The following is a 21301-nucleotide window of genomic DNA, read 5'->3' on the forward strand; positions in this document are numbered from 1 at the left end:
TAGCAACATCATGGAATTTGTTGTAAAGTACTCATACATTTTATCAATCTGACTTACTCTATTGTCATTGATACATTTTTCTCAGGGTTTATGGTTCACAATTTAATTCTCTGGGGCATGTATATAATTTTGGATTGAATGGTGGATATTTAGACCTTGATGTTGTTGAGTTGTTGTTATACTCCATTTTGTTGTCTTTATAAAAGATTCTCAGTCTTTGTTCTGGAAGTCTGTTAAATATTTTGTGGATTAACTTGATTCTTGCAAGGCTACTTTTAAGCTGTGTTAGGGCTTACCTACAGTTGTGTATACTCTAGGGGTATTTTAGAACAACTGCTAAGATACAACCATTCCCAGGATATTAAGAAAGGTGACCAGTGAGGATTTTTGAATATGCTTGACCAGACCTTGAATGTTTCTCTGCTCCATATAAGACCTAGAAATTTTTCAGCATACAACTACTTAGTTGCTCTTTCCCGGTTGTTCTTTTCCTGGTCTCATGGAGTTTTACTCTAAGTGTGTTCATACCTTCCTATCCCATTATTATCAGAAACAAGGTCACCTTTGTAGTTTTTTTTTTAGGTCTTTCTCTGTATAGCTCCCTCCTCCCTGGTTCCATTCTCAAAAAATTACAGCTGCTTTTGTCTCCTGGTTCCAATCGCTGTCATCTCAGGTTCTAACTAGGGATCTTCTGCTATACAGCTGATCAGAAGTGTGTCAATCAGGGCATTCATAAGGCTCATTTGTTTTGTTTCTCTTTGCTCATGAATTCCAGTTCAGCTCTTCTTCTTGTCTACTGTGTGAAATAGCTGTTCATTTTTCAAACTGTTTATAGTGAGATAGGCCTGGTCTCTGTTTTTAATTATGACCTGGAGCATAATGCTTTCATCCTTTTTAATAGAAACGTAAACTGAGGCTTAGAGAGACTAAGTAGTGTAGAGATGGAGAACAGGGATTTGGGCATAAGTTGGAATTCAAATTTTTCCTATTTATTAGTTGTACAACCTTGGGCAAGTTATTTAACTACCTGCCTTGATTTTCATATCTTTATAAGGGAGATGTTTCTGCTGCTGCTAATCATATATAAGGAATAGTTTCTTACTATTATTGTGATGGTTAACTGAGATGGTGACTGTAAAGTTTTCTACACAGTTCCTGGCACATCGTGAATGTTGGATGGGATATTAACTAGCTAATTATATTGCCCACGATCACTCTGCTAGAATTTCTCTTTTTTTAAAGGAAAATATGAGTTCAAATAGTCATATCTTCCTACTTATTTTTAAATGTCAGAATTCTTGGTCAGACTTGAAAACACTTTTAAACAGTTCTTGGAAGCTTTAAAATTATTCTTGGTGATCTTGATTTTGGTAGAAACTCTGACTTCAAATTCAGGAATGTAATATGGATGGCAAAATGAATATTTTCCCTTATTTATCAAAATTTTTTTTTTCTTTAAAAAGTTTTTAGAACAGAAAGCAAGTATATTCAAGCCCAAAAGACAAATTATCTAGAAGTAGGGGCAGAGTATACTCATTTAGTGGAACATGAGAAGTCCTGTGTGTGTAGAGAAATATTAAAGAAAAGATCAGGGGATAATCCATCACAAATTCTCCATTAAAAATATTCATTATAGGTTTAATTAATCACAATGATGGATATCTTTAACATTAGGCAATAATTGGCAGTTTCATAGTGGTGAGACTATAGTCTCTCAAAATACAACTTTTAAAGGTCATATTCACTTTTCTTTTCAACCTCATAAAATCTTGAATGACCACAAGTAGAGCTCAACAGAGAATAATAAGGCAAAAAATCAGGAATGTTCATCATCGAAGGTTTGACTATGTCCTTGGTTGATATCCATAAATTTAAATATGGTAGATAGAAAAAAATAGCACACAGATTTGTCAACCATATGCAATAGAATAGTTCAGTTCAGCAAGGGGAATTCAGAATTCTTTCTCTGCTGGCTGAGCCTGTGTGTCAGCCAACAACATCCGCTTAGTCTCAGGTGACAACAGTGTCAGTTAATTAGCTTTTGTTTATGTTTTGACTATTGATACACTTAAATTATATTCCTATTATCATGCAAAACAAACACATAGAAAGTCCTACCTTTGATCTAAATACAGGCACTTCTTTGTTGCAATGATATTTGAACTGTATATCAGAATAAAAAACTTATAGTAAGCCAGGCATAATTAAAGCATATTTGATTAATGATAATTTTGGCTTGAAAACAAAATATCCTATTTCAACAGAAGTTTAAGTTGGTTTACAAAAATGCAGACCTTACCTTTGAGATTGATATAAAATGCCATGGACATCTCTGTAAACTTCTCAATCCTCCTTTGACCTTTTTGAAAGATTTAATCTTGTAGTTGTTAGGTTAATGCATATTCTTTGTGTGCACTTCTTGAACTAGAATAAATGTTATTCTTTTCTGACCATTAAAATTTTTCCCTCTTCCTGATTCTTGTAAACTCTTTTCTAACAATGCTCATGAAATGTAGAGAAAATGGTTTCTCTAGGATCCAAAATGACGTATTACTTATAATTTAAATTACAGAAGAGTTCATTTCCTTGCAATATGCTGTATGTAACATGGCTTTTGCTGAATAGCTCAGTAAATCATCTAGGGGTGCTGGGACTTTTCTTTCTTTTCTTTTCTTTTTTTTGTTCTTGTTTTTTGTTTGTTTGTTTTGAGACAGAGTCATGCTGTGTCACCCAGGCTGGAGTGCAAAGGTGCCATCTCAGTTCACTGCAACCTCTGTCTTCTGGGTTCAAGCGATTCACATGCCTCAGGCTCCCGAATAGCTGGGACTACAGGCATGCACCACCATACCAGGGTAATTTTTGTATTTTTAGTAGATATGGAGTTTCAACATGTTGGCCAGGCTGGTCTCAAACTCAGATTTTTTTTTATTTTCTGAAGACAAATGCTCTGTGATTGGCATGCTCCAGTCACCGTCTCACCATTTAAAGACTTCTAGATTAGAATTAAGCATGGGCACAACAGCTCTAAAGTGAAAACATACATAGTGGAGATCTCTGCCTTCTCTCCTCTCTTCCTTTCCTTTCTTTCTTTTTTTTTTTTCTACTTCCCATCCTTCTCAAAGAGACACCAGTCAGAAATATAGATATGCTTATGCTTGCTTGGTGTCCTTGATTATAAATAGTCCAAACATCACGAAGCTAAAATCAAGGTGATTATGTAACTCCTAAAGATGGAAGTTGTCAAAATACATCACAACAAAACAAATTTTAGAAGGCTATTTTAAATACAAGATTCCATCTTCACTAAACTGCCCCTTAGATCAGTAAGATAATTTAGCATGAAAAATCAACTTAGATAATCATACTTTAAAAAGCTGCCACTGGCAGCCTATTAGTTCCAAAGCGTTCCAAAACACTTCAACCAACTTGACACTTTGATCTCACATGTCAAAAAAGTGGTCAAGGTTGATCAGTTAGCTTTTATCAGAAGAATTTGCTCCTGATGGAGTGGCAGTTATAATCATATGGCATTTTTAGAACAGTGATACAATGAAAAATAATATCATAATTATGTATTTATAAAGTGTTGATTTTCTACAAACTAGAGGTTTAGCAATGGTTGCTAGAACAAATTATTACATTTCTAAAAGATATAAAAAATGCATGGAGATAATATCAATCAAATGAGCTAATGAAAAATCATGACCCTATTATCTTAATGAATGCAGTATAGTGTTATAAATGCCCTTACACTTACATCTTCATCACGTAGTATGAATGACAAACAGAAAGACCAAAGAACTGATAAATTACTGTCTCCCTAACAGAGTGTAATATGTGAACCCCATGTCCCTTTCTCACTTATTACAGATGCTTTTCATTAGTGAGTTCATATATTCTAATAAGCCATCCAAAAATATTCATAATTATGGGAAGACAATAACATTGCCATTTTCACAGTCATGTTATAGTATTTTTAGTGTACTGAGTACAGTAATTATTTATTAAAAGTAACACGAAAACAGGAATAAAATACTTGTATGTACAAAGTAGCATGGTATGATTTCTACCTAATATTTAATAATACACATGCAAATTTTCCCTGCATTAACATAGTGGTAAACAATAAATACTAACAGTAGGTAATATAAGAACACCGAGAAAAGTAGGAAAGTCTTCATGGATAAAAATTCTTGGCCCAGAAAACTTTAAACGTTAAGGAAAGGTGTGCCTGTCAGCGAGTCCACCTCCTGGGCTGTCAGATTCACTGCTCACAAATTTCCCTCCTAAAATTCCTTTTCCTAGGAACGCTCCTATAAATGGAATAATGTAATTTTTAAACGTCAGAGGACAGGAGAGCGCCGGGGTTCTTTTTGATTCCGTCAAATTATTGCATGTCAGCTGGACATCACTTTACTGGGAACGACGACTGGTGTACAGGCCAGCAGCAGGTATGGAAGTCGGGATTGATTCTGCAGGACTTTCTCCTTTTCCCCCCTTGGAGCATGGAAGCTGAAGATTAAGCCTGTGAGCAACAACAACAACAAAGTTCAGATTCCAAGAAAGCAAAGAAGAAATAGAGATGCTGGGGGAGTCCATCTCTTAGTAAGAAATGGTTGTCACTAGCTACATTTTTTTCACCTAGTAGAATCACTTGACTGTCTCTCAAGCACTTCAGACTTGACATATCTGAAAAGAAAAGCACTATTTTCTTTCCCAAACCTCACTCCACAATCTCAATCTTCAGTATTTCCTCCATGATGCATTCAGACACCCAGGATGGGAGTGTGGATATTGTCTATAGTCCTATTCTTCCTCATTCCCCACTGGCCACATCCAATCAATCACCACATCATGAAATTTTTAACCTCCAGACATTTTTCTCTATTCTATTCTGCCTCTTCATCTTCCTCCATACTGCGGCTCCCTAGCTTAAGCCTTTGTCTTTTTCCAGCGGAATATTGCAATAGCCTCTGACTTCTCTGCTTCTGGTCTTGCTCTTCTTGAATGAGTCTTCCACATTAAACATACACTGGTATATATCAAGCATAAATCTCATATTCCTCTTCTGATTGAAGTCCTTAACTGTGCCCTGTCACTAATGCAGTACAGTTCAAGATCTGTTGCTTGGGGTGACAATGTGAGTAATTAAGAAATTTATGGGCAACTTTAAAGCTTTGCTGCTGTCTACTCATCAGGGAGAAGAATGAATAGGCATCAGAAGAAAGAATGAAGGAATACCATTTGCCACTTCTTCATAGGAAAGATAGCCAAGCCTTTGGTTTAGTATTTTGCATTTTTCTCTGCAGTGTAGGAACAACTTTCAGTATTGGTCTATAAAAGAGCAAGAGATGGAGACTTCTGTGTCCCAAGTAGGAAACGGGCAGTGGCCCAACCTGGCAGGGATTAGATGGTGTTGTGTTGCTGATGGCAGTGCTGGTGGTTTGCTAGGGTCTGGGGAGAGCATGATATGGTGTGTGTGGTGGGGTGTGGGGAGTGGTACTAGTGGCGGAGACCTGTAACCAACTCTTTCCTGGTTTGGTTGGTGAAGGCAAGTCCTTTGATAGGGATGGCTGAACTGTTGCTTTACATGGGGGAACGTTGGACATTGGCTGCCATGGCCTGCAGGTAGCAGCTACAGGTATCCATGTCAATTCTTAGGATAAGGAAATGATTATAGAACAGGATATCTGTGACTTCCTCCTAGAGCATTTGTGGCTGATAGGTGGTTGAGCACATGCCAGAGCATGGTGTAGCTTAAGCACCATGATTTGAAGAATGATTGCAGACAAGGCTTCTCTTTAATTATTGAACTAGTTTTTTAGGCATATTTTGTATTCAAGGTCAAGTGAGGGGTTCCTCAAAATGATAAATGACCTCTTTTTTTATTTTTATCTTCTTTTCTTTAAACTTTTATTTTAGGTTCATGGGTATATGTACAGGTTTGTTATATAGGTAAACTGCATGTCGTGGGGTTTTTTGTGCAGATTACTTTACCCATGTAATAAGCATAGTATTTTTTCAATCCTCACCCTCCTCCCACCCTCTACCCTCAAGAAGGCCCTGGAGTCTGTTGTTCCCTTCTTTGTGGATAAAGTACTTTTGATGTCATTAGTGAATGAAGAAAGTTAGTACTTCATTCTAGCCTCATGCAGTCCTTCATGATTTACCTTGGGAAACAAGGCTTCCTGTGATCTAGTACCCTCTACTACTTGAGCCTTATTTCCCAGTCAGAGGTCAACGCTTCTCAAGCTGTTTATAGTGAAGAACAATGCTGGTTTCTAACAATATCTATTCAGCTACAGACAGACATTTTAAAAAGTACAATAACATGAATGTTGCAGCAGTATCAGATTGCCATAACAATTTTTAAAGTTTTATAATTTCTTTCATATACCATTCAGTTTCACAATTCTTTTCCTGTTTGTACATGCTATTCCCTGTGCCTGGAAAATCTTTCCTCTCTTTACCTAGGCCACTGTCGTGTTTTTTTTTTTTTTTCTTCTCATTCTGTAAGTTTTAGCTCAAATACCATCTCTAAGAAATTTGCTGTCAAACTTCACGGTATCATGTCTGTCTTTACATAACACTGTGCTATCATTTACCATATTATGCTACAATTATTTTTCTTATCTGTGTTTCTTTCCACTTCTGTAAGCTTCTTGAGAACTGCAACCATGACAAGCCCTCTTTATATCTGGGCTAGTACTTGACAAGGAGTAAGGTCTCAATCACTTTTTGTTCAACTAAGTCATACTCCTCTATAGATGAATTTTCAAGTGAAGTCAAGAGTTTGTAGCATAGTTCAACTGGTAAACATCTGCATTTGTGTTAATAGGATAATGCTCATGATTGATACTGTTTCAATTATTTTCTCAAAGATCAGCAACCTAAATAAGAACAAACTCTAGTTGCAACACCATGCATTTCACATCGACAATCTCTCTCAAAAAAATAAATCTTGCTTCATTAATGGTTCTTTACATCTGTACCAATATCAGTCTTTGCTTTTAATGGCTATTTTATAATAGATTTCATAACAGGTTTCTTTAACACTACTGACAACAATTTATAAACAATCAGAATGGCCATAGGAGAAAAGACCATGGTTTTATAGATGTGGAACACAGTGTAGAGTACTATTAAGAAATTCATTCAGGGTTATAGAATATGATCATAATATACAGTTGGCCTTCCATATCTGTGGGTTCTATGTCCACAGATTCAACCAACTTGAATTAAAAATATTCAAAAACAGTAAAAATTATTAATATATTAATAAAAATAATACAAATAAAATATAGTATAACAACTATTTATATAGCATTTACATTGTATTAGGTATTACAAGTAATCTAGAGATAGTTTAAAGTACTACATGAGAGAATTTATATAGGTTATATGCAAACACTATGCAGTTTTATTTACATCAGGGACTTGAGCAACCACAGATTTTGGTATCTCCAGGCCTTTTGAAATCAATCTTCCACCTCCGTGAATACAGAGCAGCAATTGTAAATCTCCTTTATTTATGATGTTTTCCTTTTAGCTTGTGTTATTTCATTTTAAAATGAAAGAAAAATAAATGAAAAACACGTTAAGCTCATCTGGAAGTTCACAAAGATACTCTTAGATTATCAGGGCACCATTTAGAAAATTACAGAAGTACCAGGGAATTGTATCTCGGAGAAAAATGGAAATAGCTAACAATCCACATTGCTGAGGGTTTGTGGGAACGGACTTTCATCCAAGCTACTAGACTTCCTAACACCGCAGTTCTTCACTGGTCTGCAACCCCCTTCACTCTTCAGCCTTCCAAAGTGTCTTGGAACAGAAGGAAGATGAGACCTATTGGTGAGGGAGCAACCAGGTAGCAGCAGATTCCTCCTTGACAACAGCGCAGAGTTGGTCATAGAATAGTTAAATGGCTATCTGTTCAATTCTAAAATTGTTATTTTTCCCTTTTAATTTTATATCTTAGGCATGCTTTCATGTTATTACAAATTATTTTGAGAATTATTTTTACTCATTATATAATGTCACTATGCAAAGTATAATTTATTTTATAAATTCCATAGCATTAAACATTTAAGCTGCTTCTACACGTTTGCTGCCACCCTCTTGTATATGATTTCACGCTCCCACAAGGTAAAGCTTTGCAGAAGGCAAGGTTTATAGCTCATAAATGTTTCAAAATTCCTGTCTGCCCTGCCAAATCACATTAAACGTAATACTGCGAACAAAATGGATTATCAATATATGAAGCAACAAGCATTAAATATATCTAGAATATTGTTTTGGGATGGAAATTTTTAACATAGGTGATTATTTCTGTAATACTGTTTGCTGTTACATGAGAGTTCAAGACTTTTTAACTTCTTTCTCGAAATCTTCTAGGTTTGATGAATTCATTTCTATATATTCTGAATCTCCAAGTTGATATCTAATTTCAAGTTGACAACCTAGACAGCAGTTACTCTTTGGTTATTAAATTCAAAGTACAGTGATAGAAATATCTTAAAGAGAAAAGTGAGACAGACAATAGAATTGACAGATGTCAAACTTGTTTCTTCCCATTACTTTCCGATCTTTACTCTTCAGAACATCATTATATAATTCCAAAATTACAAAGAGGAGTAACAAAAGTTATTTAGCTTTTCAAATCAAAAGCCTTGGAATCTGAGGCTCGGAATATTTTTTTAAAGTACAAAAATGGAAAGGAATGGGAGTTGAACAAAAATTACTTTTATTAAGCTGGTTTGAAAGTCAACACTGTTTCTTGCCTTCTATATACTTTTTCTTTCTTTCTTTCCCCCACCCCCCCCAACTGCAGAAGACTTGCTTTCTCCAAGGTGATCAATTAGTTACTAAGATTTGAACATTTTGGTAATTTAGAAAACAGCCCTTTACTAGCCACTGGGTTGCAAAGCAACCATAGCAAGTATGGAAGGAAGCTTTCCATATATCAGCTAGGGCTGAACAACGTATCTCATCCCCAGCTTCTCAAACTTTGCACCTGGAAGTGTCCATTGCATAGGATGGACAAACTTCTAGATTCCTTTTTTTTCCTTTAAAACTTTTATTTTAGTTTCAAGGGGTACATCTGGAGGTTGGTTACATGGGTAATTGCATGCCATAGGGATTTGGCGTTCAGAAAATTTTGTCACCCAGGTAATTAGCATAATAGCAAATAGGTAGTTTCAAAGTACTCACTCTCATTCCACCCTCCCCCTTTAAGTAGGTCCTGGTGTCCATTGTTCCCTGCTTTGTGCCTGTGTGCATTCAGTGCTTGGCACCTACTTAGAAATGAGAAGATACAGTATTTGGTTTTCTGTCTTCGGTAACTTTAGTTAGAATAACGGACTCCAGGTTCATCCATGTTGTTGCAAAGGCAACAATCCGGTTCTCTTATGTGGCTGCATAGTATTCAATAGTGTATGCGTACCACCTTTTCTTTAACTAGTCCACCATTGATGGGCCTCTAGGTTGATGGGCATCTAGGTTCATTCCATGTCTTTCTTATTGTAGATAGTTCTGTGATGAACATATATATGCATGTGATTTGACAGTAAAACAATTTGTATTTCTTTGGTCTATATCTAGTAATGGGACTGCTGGGTTGAAAGGTAGATCTGTTTTAAGTTCTTTGAGAAATCTGCAGGCTGTTTCCACAGTGATTGAACTAATTTACATTCTCACCAGCAGGGTATAAGCATTCCCTTTTCTCTACCACTTGGCCAGCATCTGTGATTTCTTGACTTTTTATGGTCGCCATTCTGACTGATATGAGATGGCATCTCATTATGGTTTTGATTTGCGTTTCCCAAATGATTAGCGATATTAGGCACTTTTGCATATGCTTGTTGGCCCTGTGTATGTCTTCTTTTGAGAGGTGTGCGTTCATGTCCTTTGCCCATTTTTTAATGGGGTTGTTTTTTACTCTTTCATTTGTTTAAATTCCTTACAGATTCTGGATATTATACCTTTATCGGATGCATAGTTCATGAATATTTTCTCCCATTTTCTAAGTCATCTGTGTACTCTGTTGATAGTTTCTTAGGCTGTGCAGAAGCTCTTTAGTTTAGCTAGGTCTGGTTAGTTTTTGTTTTTGTTTCTATTGCTTTTGGAGTCTTCGTCATGAAGACTGATGTCCAGAATGGTATTTCCTAGGTATTCTTCTAGAGATTTTATAGTTTTTGTTTTACATTCAACTCTTTAATCCATCTTAGTTGATTTTTGTATATGATAAAAGGTAAGGATCCAGTTTTAATCTTCTGCATATGGCTAGCCAGTTTTCCCAGCACTATTCATTGACTAGAAAGTCCTTTCCCCATTGCTTGTTATTGTCAGCTTTGTTGAAAATGAGATAGTTGTGTGTGGCATTATTTCAAAGTTCTCTGACTTGTTTCATTGATCTATGCGCCTGTTTTTGTACCAGTATCATACTATACTAGTTACTGTAGCCTTGTAGTATCATTTGTCATACTGTACTAGTTACTGTCACCTTGTAGTGCCATTTGAAGTTGTATGTGTGTGGCATTATTTCAGGGTTTTCGAACTCGTTTCATTGAGCTACCTGTTTGTTTCAGTACCAGTATCATACTGTATTAGTTACTGTAGCCTTGTAGTATCATTTGAAGTTGGGTAGTGTAATGCCTCCAGCTTTGTTCTTTTTGCCTAGGATTGCTTTAGCTATTTGGGCTCTCTTTTGGATCCAAATGTATTTCAGAATAGGTTTTTTTCTAATTCTGTGAAAATTGTCATTGGTAGTTCGATAGAGAATAACATTGATTCTGCAGATTGCTTTGAAGAGTATGGCCTTTTTAAACAATATTGATTCTTCCAATCCATGAGCATGGAATATGTTTCCATTGGTTCATGTTATTTCTGATTTCTTTTGACGTGTTTTGTACTTCTCATTATAGAGATCTTTTGCCTTCCTGGTTAACTGTGTTCCTAGGTATTTTATTATTTTTGTGGCTCCTGTGAATCGGATTGCATTCTTGATTTGTCTCTCAACTTAGATATTGTTGGTGTATAGAAATGCCACTGAATTTTGTACATTGATTTTGTATCCCAAAACTTTGCTGAAGTTGTTTATCAGAGCTAGGAGCCCTTGGGAAAAGACTATGGGGTTTTCTAGGTATAGAATCCTATAATCTATGAAGACAGATAGTTTGACTTCTTCTCTTCCTATTTGAATGCCTTTTATTTCTTCTCTTGCCTGACTGCTCTGGCTATGACTCCCAGTGCCATATGAATATGAGTGGTGAAGTGGGCATCCATGTCTTGTTCCAGTTTTCCTGGGAATGCTTCCAGATGCTTCTTCCCATTCAGTCTGATGCTGGCTGTGGGTTTGTCGTAGATGGATCTTATCATTTTGAGGTATGTTTCTTCAATGCCTAGATTGTTGAGGGTTTTCAACATGAAGAGATGTTAAATTTTATCACAAGCCTTTTCTGTCTGCATTTATTAAGATGATCATGGAATTTGTGTTTTGAGTTCTGTTTACGTAATGAATTACACTTATTGATTTGTGTATGTTGAATCAACCTTGCATCTCAGGGATGAAGCTTTCTTGATCATGGTGGATTAGCTTTATGACATGCTTCTGGTGTTCAGTTTACTAATATTTTGTTGAGAACTTTTATCTATGTTCATCAGAGATATTGGCCTGAAGTTTGCTTTATTCATTGTGTTTCTGCAGGTTTCATGGTATTGGTGTGACGTTAGCTACATAGAAAGAGTTAGAGAGGAGTTTATTCTCAATTTTTCGGAATTGTTTCAGTAGGATTGGTACTAGCTCTTCCTTATACACCTGGTGGAATTCAGCTGTAAATCTGTCTTGTCCAGGGCTTTTTCTGGTTGGTAGGTTTTTTTATTACTGAGTCCATTTTGGAATGAGTTATTGGTCTGTTCAGGTTTTCAATTTATTACTGGTTCAATCTTGGGAGGTTGTGTTTTTCCGGGAACTTACCTATTTCTTTTATGTTTTCTGGTTTGGGTACATAGAAATGTTTGTAATAGTCTCTGGATTTTTTGTTTGTTTGTTTTTTGTATTTCTATGGGGTCAGTGGTAATATCCACTATCATTTCTGATAGTGTTTATTTGGATCTTTTCTCTTTTTTAGTCTAGCTAGCAGTCTATCAGTCTTAATTATTCTTCCAAAAGGCAAATTTTTGGTTTTGTTGATCTTTTGCATAGTTTTTATCATCTCCATTTCACTCAATTCATCTCTGATTTTGGTAATTTTTCTTTTGCTAGCTGTGGGATTAGTTTGTTATTTGTTTAGTTCCTCTAGGTGTGATGTTAGATTGTCAATTTGAGATCTTTCTAATTGTTTGATGTAGGCATTTAGTGCTATTAACTTTCGTCTTAGCACTGTTGTAGCTGTATCTCAGAGATTCTGGTATGTTGTATCTTTGTTTTCACTAGTTTTAAATAATTTCTTGATTTCTACTTTAATTTCATTGTTTATGCAAAAGTCATTCAGGACCAGATTGTTTAATTTCCATTGAATTGCAGGGTTTTTAAAAATCGTCTTGGTATTGATTTCTATTCTTATTGTGCTGTGGTCTAAGAATGTGGTTGACACGATTTTGGCTTTTTTGAAATTATTGATAATTAGTTTCTGACTGAGCATGTAGTCAATTTTAGAGTATGTGTCATGCATGGATGAAAAGGATTTATATTCTGCTTTTGTTGAGTGGACTTTTCTGTAGATGCATGTTAGTTCTATTTTGTCAATTGTCAAATGTAGGTCCCAAACATCTTTGTTAGTAATCTGTCTTGATGATCTCTCCAATATCATCAGTGGAGTGTTGAAATCTACTATTATTGTGTGGTTACCTAAGTGTCTTTGTAAGACTAAAAGACTTCGTTTTGTAAATCTAGGTGCTCTAGTATTGGGTGCATATATTTAAGATAGTTAAGTCTTTTTGTTGAGTTGAACCCTTTATCACTGCCTTTCTTTGTCCTTTTTGAACATTTTTGGTTTAAAATCTGTTTTGTCTGAAATAAGAATAGCAACCCCTACTCTTGTTTGTTTGTTTTCTATTTGCTTGATAAATCTTTCTCCAACACTTTACTCTGAGACTATAGGTGTCCTTGAATGTGAGATGGGTCTCTGAAAGACAGCATACACTTGGGTCTTACTTCTTTATCCAATTTGCCACTTTATGCCTTTTAAATGGAGTGTTTAGCCCACTAACATTCAAGGTTAATATTAATATGTGTGGATTTTAACCTGTCATTCTATTGTTACCTGGTTTTATGTAGACATGATTGTGTTTTTGCTTTATAACGTCAATGGTGTATGTACTTTAGTGTGTTTTTGTAGTAGCCAGTAAAGGTCCTTCATTTCCATATTCAGCACTCCCTATGAACCTCTTGAAAAGTAGGTCTGGTGGTAATGAATTCCCTTAGTATTTGCTTGTCTGAAAAGGATTTTATTTCTGCTTTGCTCATGTGGTCTAGTTTGGCTGAATATGAAATTCCTTGTTGGAATTTCTTCTCTTTAAAGATGCTGAATATAGGCCCCCAGTCTCTTCTAGCTTATAGAGTTTTGTCTGAAAGGTCCAGGGTTAGCCATTGATGGGGTTCCCTCTGCAGGTGACCTGCCCATTCTCCCTAGCTACCTTTAATATTTTTCTTTTCACATTGACCTTGGAAGATCTGATGACTATGTGTCTTGGGGATGGTTGTCTTATATAGTATCTTGCAGGCGTTCTCTGAATTTCCTGAATTTGAATATCAACCTCTCTAGCTAAGTTGGGGACATTTTCATGGACAATATCCTCAAATATGTTTTCTAAACTGCTTGCTTTCTCTCCCTGTCTTTCAGGGATGCCAATGAGTCATAAGTTTTTCCTTTTTACGTAATCTCATGTTTCTTGGAGATTTGTTCATTTTTGAAAATTCTGTTTTCTTTATTTTTATCTGACTATGTTAATATGAAGAACTAGTCTTTGAGTTCTGAGATTCTTTCCTTGACTTGGTCTATTCTGCTGTTAATACTTCTGATGTGTTAAGAAATTCTTGTGGTGAGTTTTTCAGCTCTATCAGATTAATTTTTTTCTTTCTTAAAATGGCTATTTCATCTTTCATCCCTTGTATGGTTTTATTGAATTCCTTGGATTCCTTGGAATGGGTTTCAGTCTTCTGATTCTCAATGATCTTCATTGCCATCCAGATTCTGAATTCTATTTCTGTAATTTCATCCATCTTTTTTCTAGTTAAGAATCATTGCAGAGCAACCAGTTCAGTCATTTGGAGGTAAGGAGGCAATCTGGCTTTTAGAGTTTCAGGAGTTATTGAGCTGGTTCTTTCTCACCTCTGTGGGGTGATGTTTCTTTAATTGTAGCATAATTTGAGTATAGTCGGTTTCATTCCTATATGTTTTCAGAGGGCTGAGGCTTTGTGCAGGGTCTTTATTTGCAGTTGATTTCTTGTCCTTGGTTTTATAGAGGACTATATTACCGAAGTATTTTTGGTGTTAAAGTTTGGTTTGCAATTCAATAGATAGTGCTTAAACATAATGGCCGGTAGATAGATTCTTACCCAGCCATGCAGCCCCTCTGTGTTTCCTCACATTTGTAGCCATGCTCCCCCTCAGTGCTCTGAGAGTGTGTGATCCTCTCCCACTCAAGTGCTGGTCATAGATCTCAGCTTAGCACTCCCAGACTGTGCACTGCAGGCCTGAGACAAGCTTAGGATTTTTTCTCTCCCCCCAGCTTGGTGGCAGCAGGGGTAGAGACCTTGGCATGCCACTCAGAGCCACTGCCTATTAGACTAATCAGCTGGGAAAAGGTGATTGTATTGCAGGCCCAAGCTGGGGGCTCATGACTGGTGAAGAGCAGGAGGGCAGGGAGAGGCAGTCTTGCCTCTTTTCCATAGGGCACTGCCGCATGCTGAGAGTGCACAAATTCCAAGATTCCTAATCCATCCCTAATTACTGGCTAGAGGGGGACAAAATCCTGATACTGATACATGTGTTTGGATGGCACTCCTCTGTCTCTGTCTTCTGCTACTGGCCAGACAAGCACAGCAGGTACCATTTATTCTACAAGAAATTTCTGAGTGTCTGTAACAGCACAGGGTTAGTAGTTAGGCAGTAGATGTAGGCCATGAATACAATGTTTCTCATCATGGACACTTTACCTAGAGCGACTACCATTGTGATCAGGCCAATTCTGGAGATGTATTTATTTTATTTTATTTTATTTTATATTTTATTGTTAGTTGCCAAAGGGTCAATTCTTCTGCAAGTTTTATAAAACCTCAAAAACTAAGTGACAACACTTAATTGATACTTCTTGTAACAATTAAGTTAAAGTCAGAAGAGCATTTCCTTACTCGGTTCCGGGAAAGTAAAAGGCAATCCCATACCAACTGGGAGAGTTAATTCCAAGGCAGGTTTAACATTGACCTGGGCTCTTTACTAATATAAGAAATGTACCTGCCTTGAGCTTACTCCTGGTCATGACATGGAATATACTTTTGAGAAATTTCCATTTTTTATTGATTCACAATTATTGTAGTAAGATTGATCATTTGTATCTGATTTTGTCAAGCAATCTGGAGGGCTCTGTTGCTTGGCTGGTTACACAGCAAGACTATGTCTACATGACCAGCTGAGTTAAAGGAAACCTGGCTGAAACTGAATTTTAGATCATCTTTTTGGAGGTGTTTTTTCCACACATCCATGGTTTCTAGACCCAGAGATAAAATGTATTCTGGTATGGTCCTTATAGAGAGAGGGCAATTGGACCCTTCACCTAGCCTCTCTGAACCCATTTCCCTGAACCAGACTGTGGCTGTGATACACACCTTTACTGTAATACAGTTTCTATGCTTTATCATTTTCTTGCAATAAACTGCAAATTTACAAGCACTGTCATTTGGATCCTGCCAGTGTTTGTTAGCAACAGAAGCCTGTCTAAGTGCCACAGTTAGTGTGTGCTTACTGACCTAGGTAGGCAGACTGAATTTACAAGGAAACATTAACAACAGGCAGAAAGAACAAATTGTATCATTCCTTAGATAGGCAAGAGAATTGGACAAATCATCTACAACCACCAGGTCATGCAATTTTTGGCAATTTTTGTTAGAGTTTGTTTTTAGACAAATAAACAATGAATGATCATTGCATTGACACAAACCATTAACTTTTCAGCTTTTGAAATTCTTTAAAAACAATCTAAGCTGCACCAGGCTAACAAAACAGATATTAATGATTGTCTCCATGAATGAAATAGGGAAACTTACATAATTATTGCTTAGGTGTAGGGAGAATTCCTCAAGCTGTCAGTTCTTGGTTTTTCCTTGGGCAGAGTGCTCACCTGAGAACAGAAGATATGTTTTGATCTATAGGCTCAGAGACTGAGTAAGGATGAAAACAGTTTCCTAGCTTTTTTCTATTTTTCAAGGAAAGTTCAATTTTCCTGCAAGAATGTCATTAGAGCCACCGTTTGCCTCTTGGTATTGTCTAGAAATTAGTCACCAAAATACATGAGCTTTTCCCAACCGTCATCTGTTTTCACTCCAAAGTAGCAATATGAAGTCCTGGGTGGGATAGGTCAGGGGGCAGTGGGTGTGGGAGATGTGAGTTGGGAGATGATAACATCAGAGAAACCCTGGGGAATGAGTATTGATGTTTCCTTGTTACATGAGCTGGCTCTGCCTAAGCAAGCCCATATCATGTATTTAAAGTGCCATTTTATCAGGAAGACATTCTAGGGTCCTTCTGTTTAAATAATTCAGTGAGGGTTTTGTAAAAATGAATTTATAGGCCAAATGAACACTTGGGTGATATACAGAGCAGTGCAGGTGCTATTACTCAAAATCCTAGTGCTATTCCACCACCCGATATACACAGAAATATTAACCTAGGATGATGGCAAGTTGAGAGGCTCCAAGTATTTTTTACATGACAATGGATTCATTACCAACATATTTCGCATTACTTCTGTCCTTTAGGTAGAACCAAGTATTTACGTCATTCACACAATTCAAAAGCAATATAGGTCAAAATCTCCAGCTTTTAGAATAAATTTCATCATTTTGCTCCAGCTTTTATCTGCCAGTTGTTAGGAAATCTGTCTTCTGGGGACTCTGAGGATGTCACCTGTTACTTGTACCAACATGGCAATAACAAATAGTGCCAGAGACCTCTGAGGAGAACAAACTCAAGACTCCTCTTCAAGAGCTCCTTTGGTTCTATGCTCTGAGAAATGTTGCGTATAGTGCTGCAGCATTCCCAGACCCTGCTCCAAGGCAATCTTTTGCTAACTATTGTTCATTTTGCAAAAGATGCAGCACCTGCTTAGAACCCATGGCTATGAAGTACCAGAATGAGAAGTAAACAAAATAAATATTGATTCATCCCCTAGCATCTGCCAGAAGTCAAGCAAAGCAAGTCACTGAAAATCTTTACAATTCTTAATATTCTTCCTCAAGGTCTGTCTAATTGACAGACTAGACATTTTGAGGAAAATTTAATAACAATATGATATCAGTAATAAGAATAATGATATTTATAGTAAAATCAAACAACCCACATACATATCTAGTGGAAAAAAAACATCCAGAGGGAAATATATCAAATGCCAATAGTGGTTGTATGAAGATTGTTTCATGGGTAGTTTAAAATTCTCTTTAATTCTCTATTTTTTCTATTTTTCATTATTCATAATCTGGTCAAATATTAAAATGGTAGTTTCAGCCATGAAAAAATATTATAATGCAGTAAACTATGTTAATTTGCAAAATTAGCAACATGTTAAGATGAGGGAAAGACCATTTGCAGTTGAAACAGTCAAGGAAAATTTGGTGTAAATGCAGAGAATGAGACAAATATTGAAGGGCTGAGGACAGAAGAGGATTCTACATACGGCTTTATAAATCTGTGAATGTTTTGTTCATTTTTACTCTGTGGTTCATTTTTTGTTTTTAATGAGCTTTTATTTGTAAAAATAAGCAAAAAATGATGACTATGCACTTAATGAGTAATTGCCATAGCATACTAATTAGTTATTTTGCTAATGACATATTAATCATATGTAATTGCCATTAGAGGGGGAAGTGCACATGACAAAGAAGAGCAAGAGACTCCTCCTTCAAGAAAGCGAGGTTCAGAAAGACAGAGACAGTCAGGGGACAGGGAAGGGAATAAATGAAGTCTGAGAAATATGCGTTATTATTGCATATCAAGTGTTTTCAAAACTGAGCTAGAGAAGGCAGGCACATCATGGAAGGTGTTGCAGACATGTTAAGGTGTTTGAACTTAATCTTAGGTTATTACTTATCAGAGTCTTCTAAGCAGAGGAGTATTCTAATAAATTCAGATCTGATTTTTCTTACTCTAAATGGTTCAAAGTCAACTGATGCTTTGAAGCTAAGTTTAGTGATACAATGTTTTTCTTCTTCCATAGAGTCATATATTTCTAATTCCAAATTTTTTCTTTATAATTTGTACAGCCTGACATATTAAAAGTGAGATAATGTGTATTAGCTTTCTGAGATGATATAAGAATCACATTTAAAACACATGTCACATACATTTTTTAGTCAATCATGGTGATCTTTAACCTGACAAGATCCCTTACTAAAGCTGAGGAGTAGCTCATATGTTCTTATAAAGGACTCCTTGATCTGCAACATTTGATGCTCATTTTTTTCCTGAAAGCATCTTCTTGTTAGACCCTAGCAAACTTTCTCTTTTACATTTAAGAGAGTTCCAAATTTAAACATGTATGAGTTACAACTTCAGCAGAAGACCTTATTCAACAAAGAATATATTTAAAGGAAGCAGGGAGTATGGATGGATGAACATCAACCACATTACTTACTCCATGACCTAATTGAAAAAGAGGGATTTGGAGTGAAAGAACTCTCTTCCCAGGAGAAAATGACCAGAACTTTAACTGTGGCTCATTCAGGCTTCTAGAAAACCAGAAGATTTGACATCCACTGGCATTTTTCCTAAAGGTGGGTTGCTGCAGAGGGCTGTTTCCTTGGAAACATTGTTTATTGGTCTGTACCATAGTAAAAAGTCCAGGGTTTCTACACTGAAGTAATGACAGATTCAGACAATTTTTATGAGCCCCTGAAGCTCAAATTTCATTGTGTTACCCATCTATGCTCATTAATTAACATTGTATTTCTTAGGTCTTGAAACAAAGAAAGTAAATTGTAACAGTCATCAATTCTGAGTAGTTGGTGGTCAGATATTTGTTCTATCAATTTTTTTCTGTATTTTAAAAATTTCTAAAAATTTTTATCTAGGCAGCAGTAGAAAAATTGAGCTAAGCTTGTGAACTTACATCAAACTTAGTCATTTAAGTTTTTTTTTTCTACTTATTTTTTAGGAAAGACATCAGTATTAGGTAAGAGAAGTTACTTAAGTAAAAATAATTTTAGTAATGTAACTTCTCTTGAGTGTAGTGAGCATAGTATTATAAAGAAAACATATTTGAATAAATTTTGAAATGCAGTGGGAAGAAATTTGTTTGCTAGTGTTTGGGGAGACACCAAGTTCTGTTAATGATAGACTTTAATAAAAACTGTGGTAGTACAAGGAGCATTTGGATAGCATTGTATTTTAGATAATAAATTCTGGACTACTGAAGTCTACACTGAATCACCAATTTCAGTGTTGCCCTATCACCAAATATTTTCCATGGTAGTCATCTGGGTTGCCCTTTGAGAGGTTATTTTGCTAAAAGCAATATAATTTCTAAATTGAAGTTGGCAGAAATAAAAGTATTCAAGAATATATGTTACTATTTCCATGATAAAAATCTCCCTTTTAGACCTGTGACCTGACTTTGAAGAAAAGGAAATTAGGTGGGCTAAGGGTCGATTTAACTAGTCCGCGACTGTCTATTTCACTTACTGCTATAGTCACCACGAGAGTGGGAGAAAGCCTACATAGAATTTTCCCCAGGCATTAAAGAAGAGTGTGCTGTTACATTTGCAACCAAGAAACACAAGGTTCTCTGAGGTTTTCCCCCTGCTAGAAGTCATGATTCTAGTATCAGTTGTCCCATTTCTTCGGTGGAAATGGGTGGTAGAAAACTGCAGGTAGTCCGGAGCCCAGCGCCCTCCTCACAAGGAGAGCCAGGAGCTTCTACACAGAGCACTTCCAGGTATGTTTAGCACCCTAACTCACCGCTTGGAGAGCCAACATGACTGCAGAGTGTTTGGAATATGTGTGATGCCTGCTTGCAAGCCACAGGCAGATTCTGAGGACTTTTCTTGATAAATCCTGTAGCCACGCTTATGGTCTCTGATGTGCTTACTCAGGACTGGTTCACATTTAGCCTGCTTGACCACTTTTTTTTTTTTTTTTTTTTTTTTTTTGCCCTTTTCCCTGACCTGGTAGAATAGGCCTGGCTGCTGAGTAAAGGCTGGTGAATAGCCAGGAGGAAACTGTGAGTGGCTTCTAACCACTTTATGGGTAAATTCTGCTCCTTTGCACCCTTCAGATGGTTCCTCCTGAGACAAAGGATAGTATGGGAATAAAGGAAATGTGTGTATTAAAGAGTGGAAGAGATGCAAGGAAAAAGGAGATCTCTCCTAAAGGAAGATGGCTCATGTGAGGGGTTTCAGCATTCCTGCACAGGCTTCAGCTGTCCTTGCTCTTCAACTCTTCTGTTTGCCTCTTGCCATTTGTTCTAGATTGAATTTATACATGAAATTGAGACCACTTTCAGCCTTTAATATCTTGCTCTTGATTTGGGACAATATTTATAGCTTCTGTTTTACAAAATTATTTTGAGCCACCAGAAATATTTATAATATAGCTTATCCCCAATATTCAATTGGGGAATTGGATATTGTAAATGTATTAATGTAACATGATATTTAAATTAGACCCACATTTTTTAAAATTTTTATTTATTTATTTATTTTTATGAAGTCTCACTCCTCTGTCACCCAGGCTGGAGTGTGTGACAGGATTTTGGCTCACTGTAGCTTCCGCCTGCTGGGTTCCAGCATTTCTCCTGCCTCAGCCCCCCAGGTAGCTGGGATTACAGGCATGCACCACCATACCCAGATAATTTTTGTATTTTTTAGTAGTGACAGAGTTTCACCATGTTGGCCAGGCTGGTCTCGAACTCCTGACCTCAGGTGATCTGCCCGCCTCAGCCTCCCAAAGTGCTGGCATTACAGGCAGGAGCCACAGCTCCCGCCAGATTATTTTATAAAACTAATAATTGCTTTTAATTGATCTGTTTTGTGATATCAATAGTTTAAATGTCTGATCTACTCAAAACAAAGAAAAATCCATGATTTTAA

At 36.4% G+C, this 21301-nt stretch overlaps 1 protein-coding gene across 3 annotated transcripts in view; it reads right to left on the minus strand.

Annotated features, from left to right (window-relative positions):
• Positions 1 to 1510: 1510 nt before the first annotated feature.
• EMCN (endomucin) overlaps positions 1511 to 21301 on the minus strand; it is a 120673-nt gene continuing 100882 nt past the window's right edge. For all 3 annotated transcript variants that reach the window (XM_010381391.2, XM_030922491.1, XM_010381388.2), the window contains 2 exons: positions 16268 to 16341; positions 1511 to 4525 (listed from right to left, as the gene is read on the minus strand). In XM_010381391.2, coding sequence (XP_010379693.1) covers positions 16307 to 16341 — 35 coding nt within the window. In that variant the 3' untranslated portion in view covers positions 1511 to 4525; positions 16268 to 16306. The remainder of the gene's footprint in view (positions 4526 to 16267; positions 16342 to 21301) is intronic.

Source organism: Rhinopithecus roxellana, chromosome 2 (assembly GCF_007565055.1).
Source record: "Rhinopithecus roxellana isolate Shanxi Qingling chromosome 2, ASM756505v1, whole genome shotgun sequence".
NCBI classification, from domain to species: Eukaryota; Metazoa; Chordata; class Mammalia; order Primates; family Cercopithecidae; genus Rhinopithecus; species Rhinopithecus roxellana.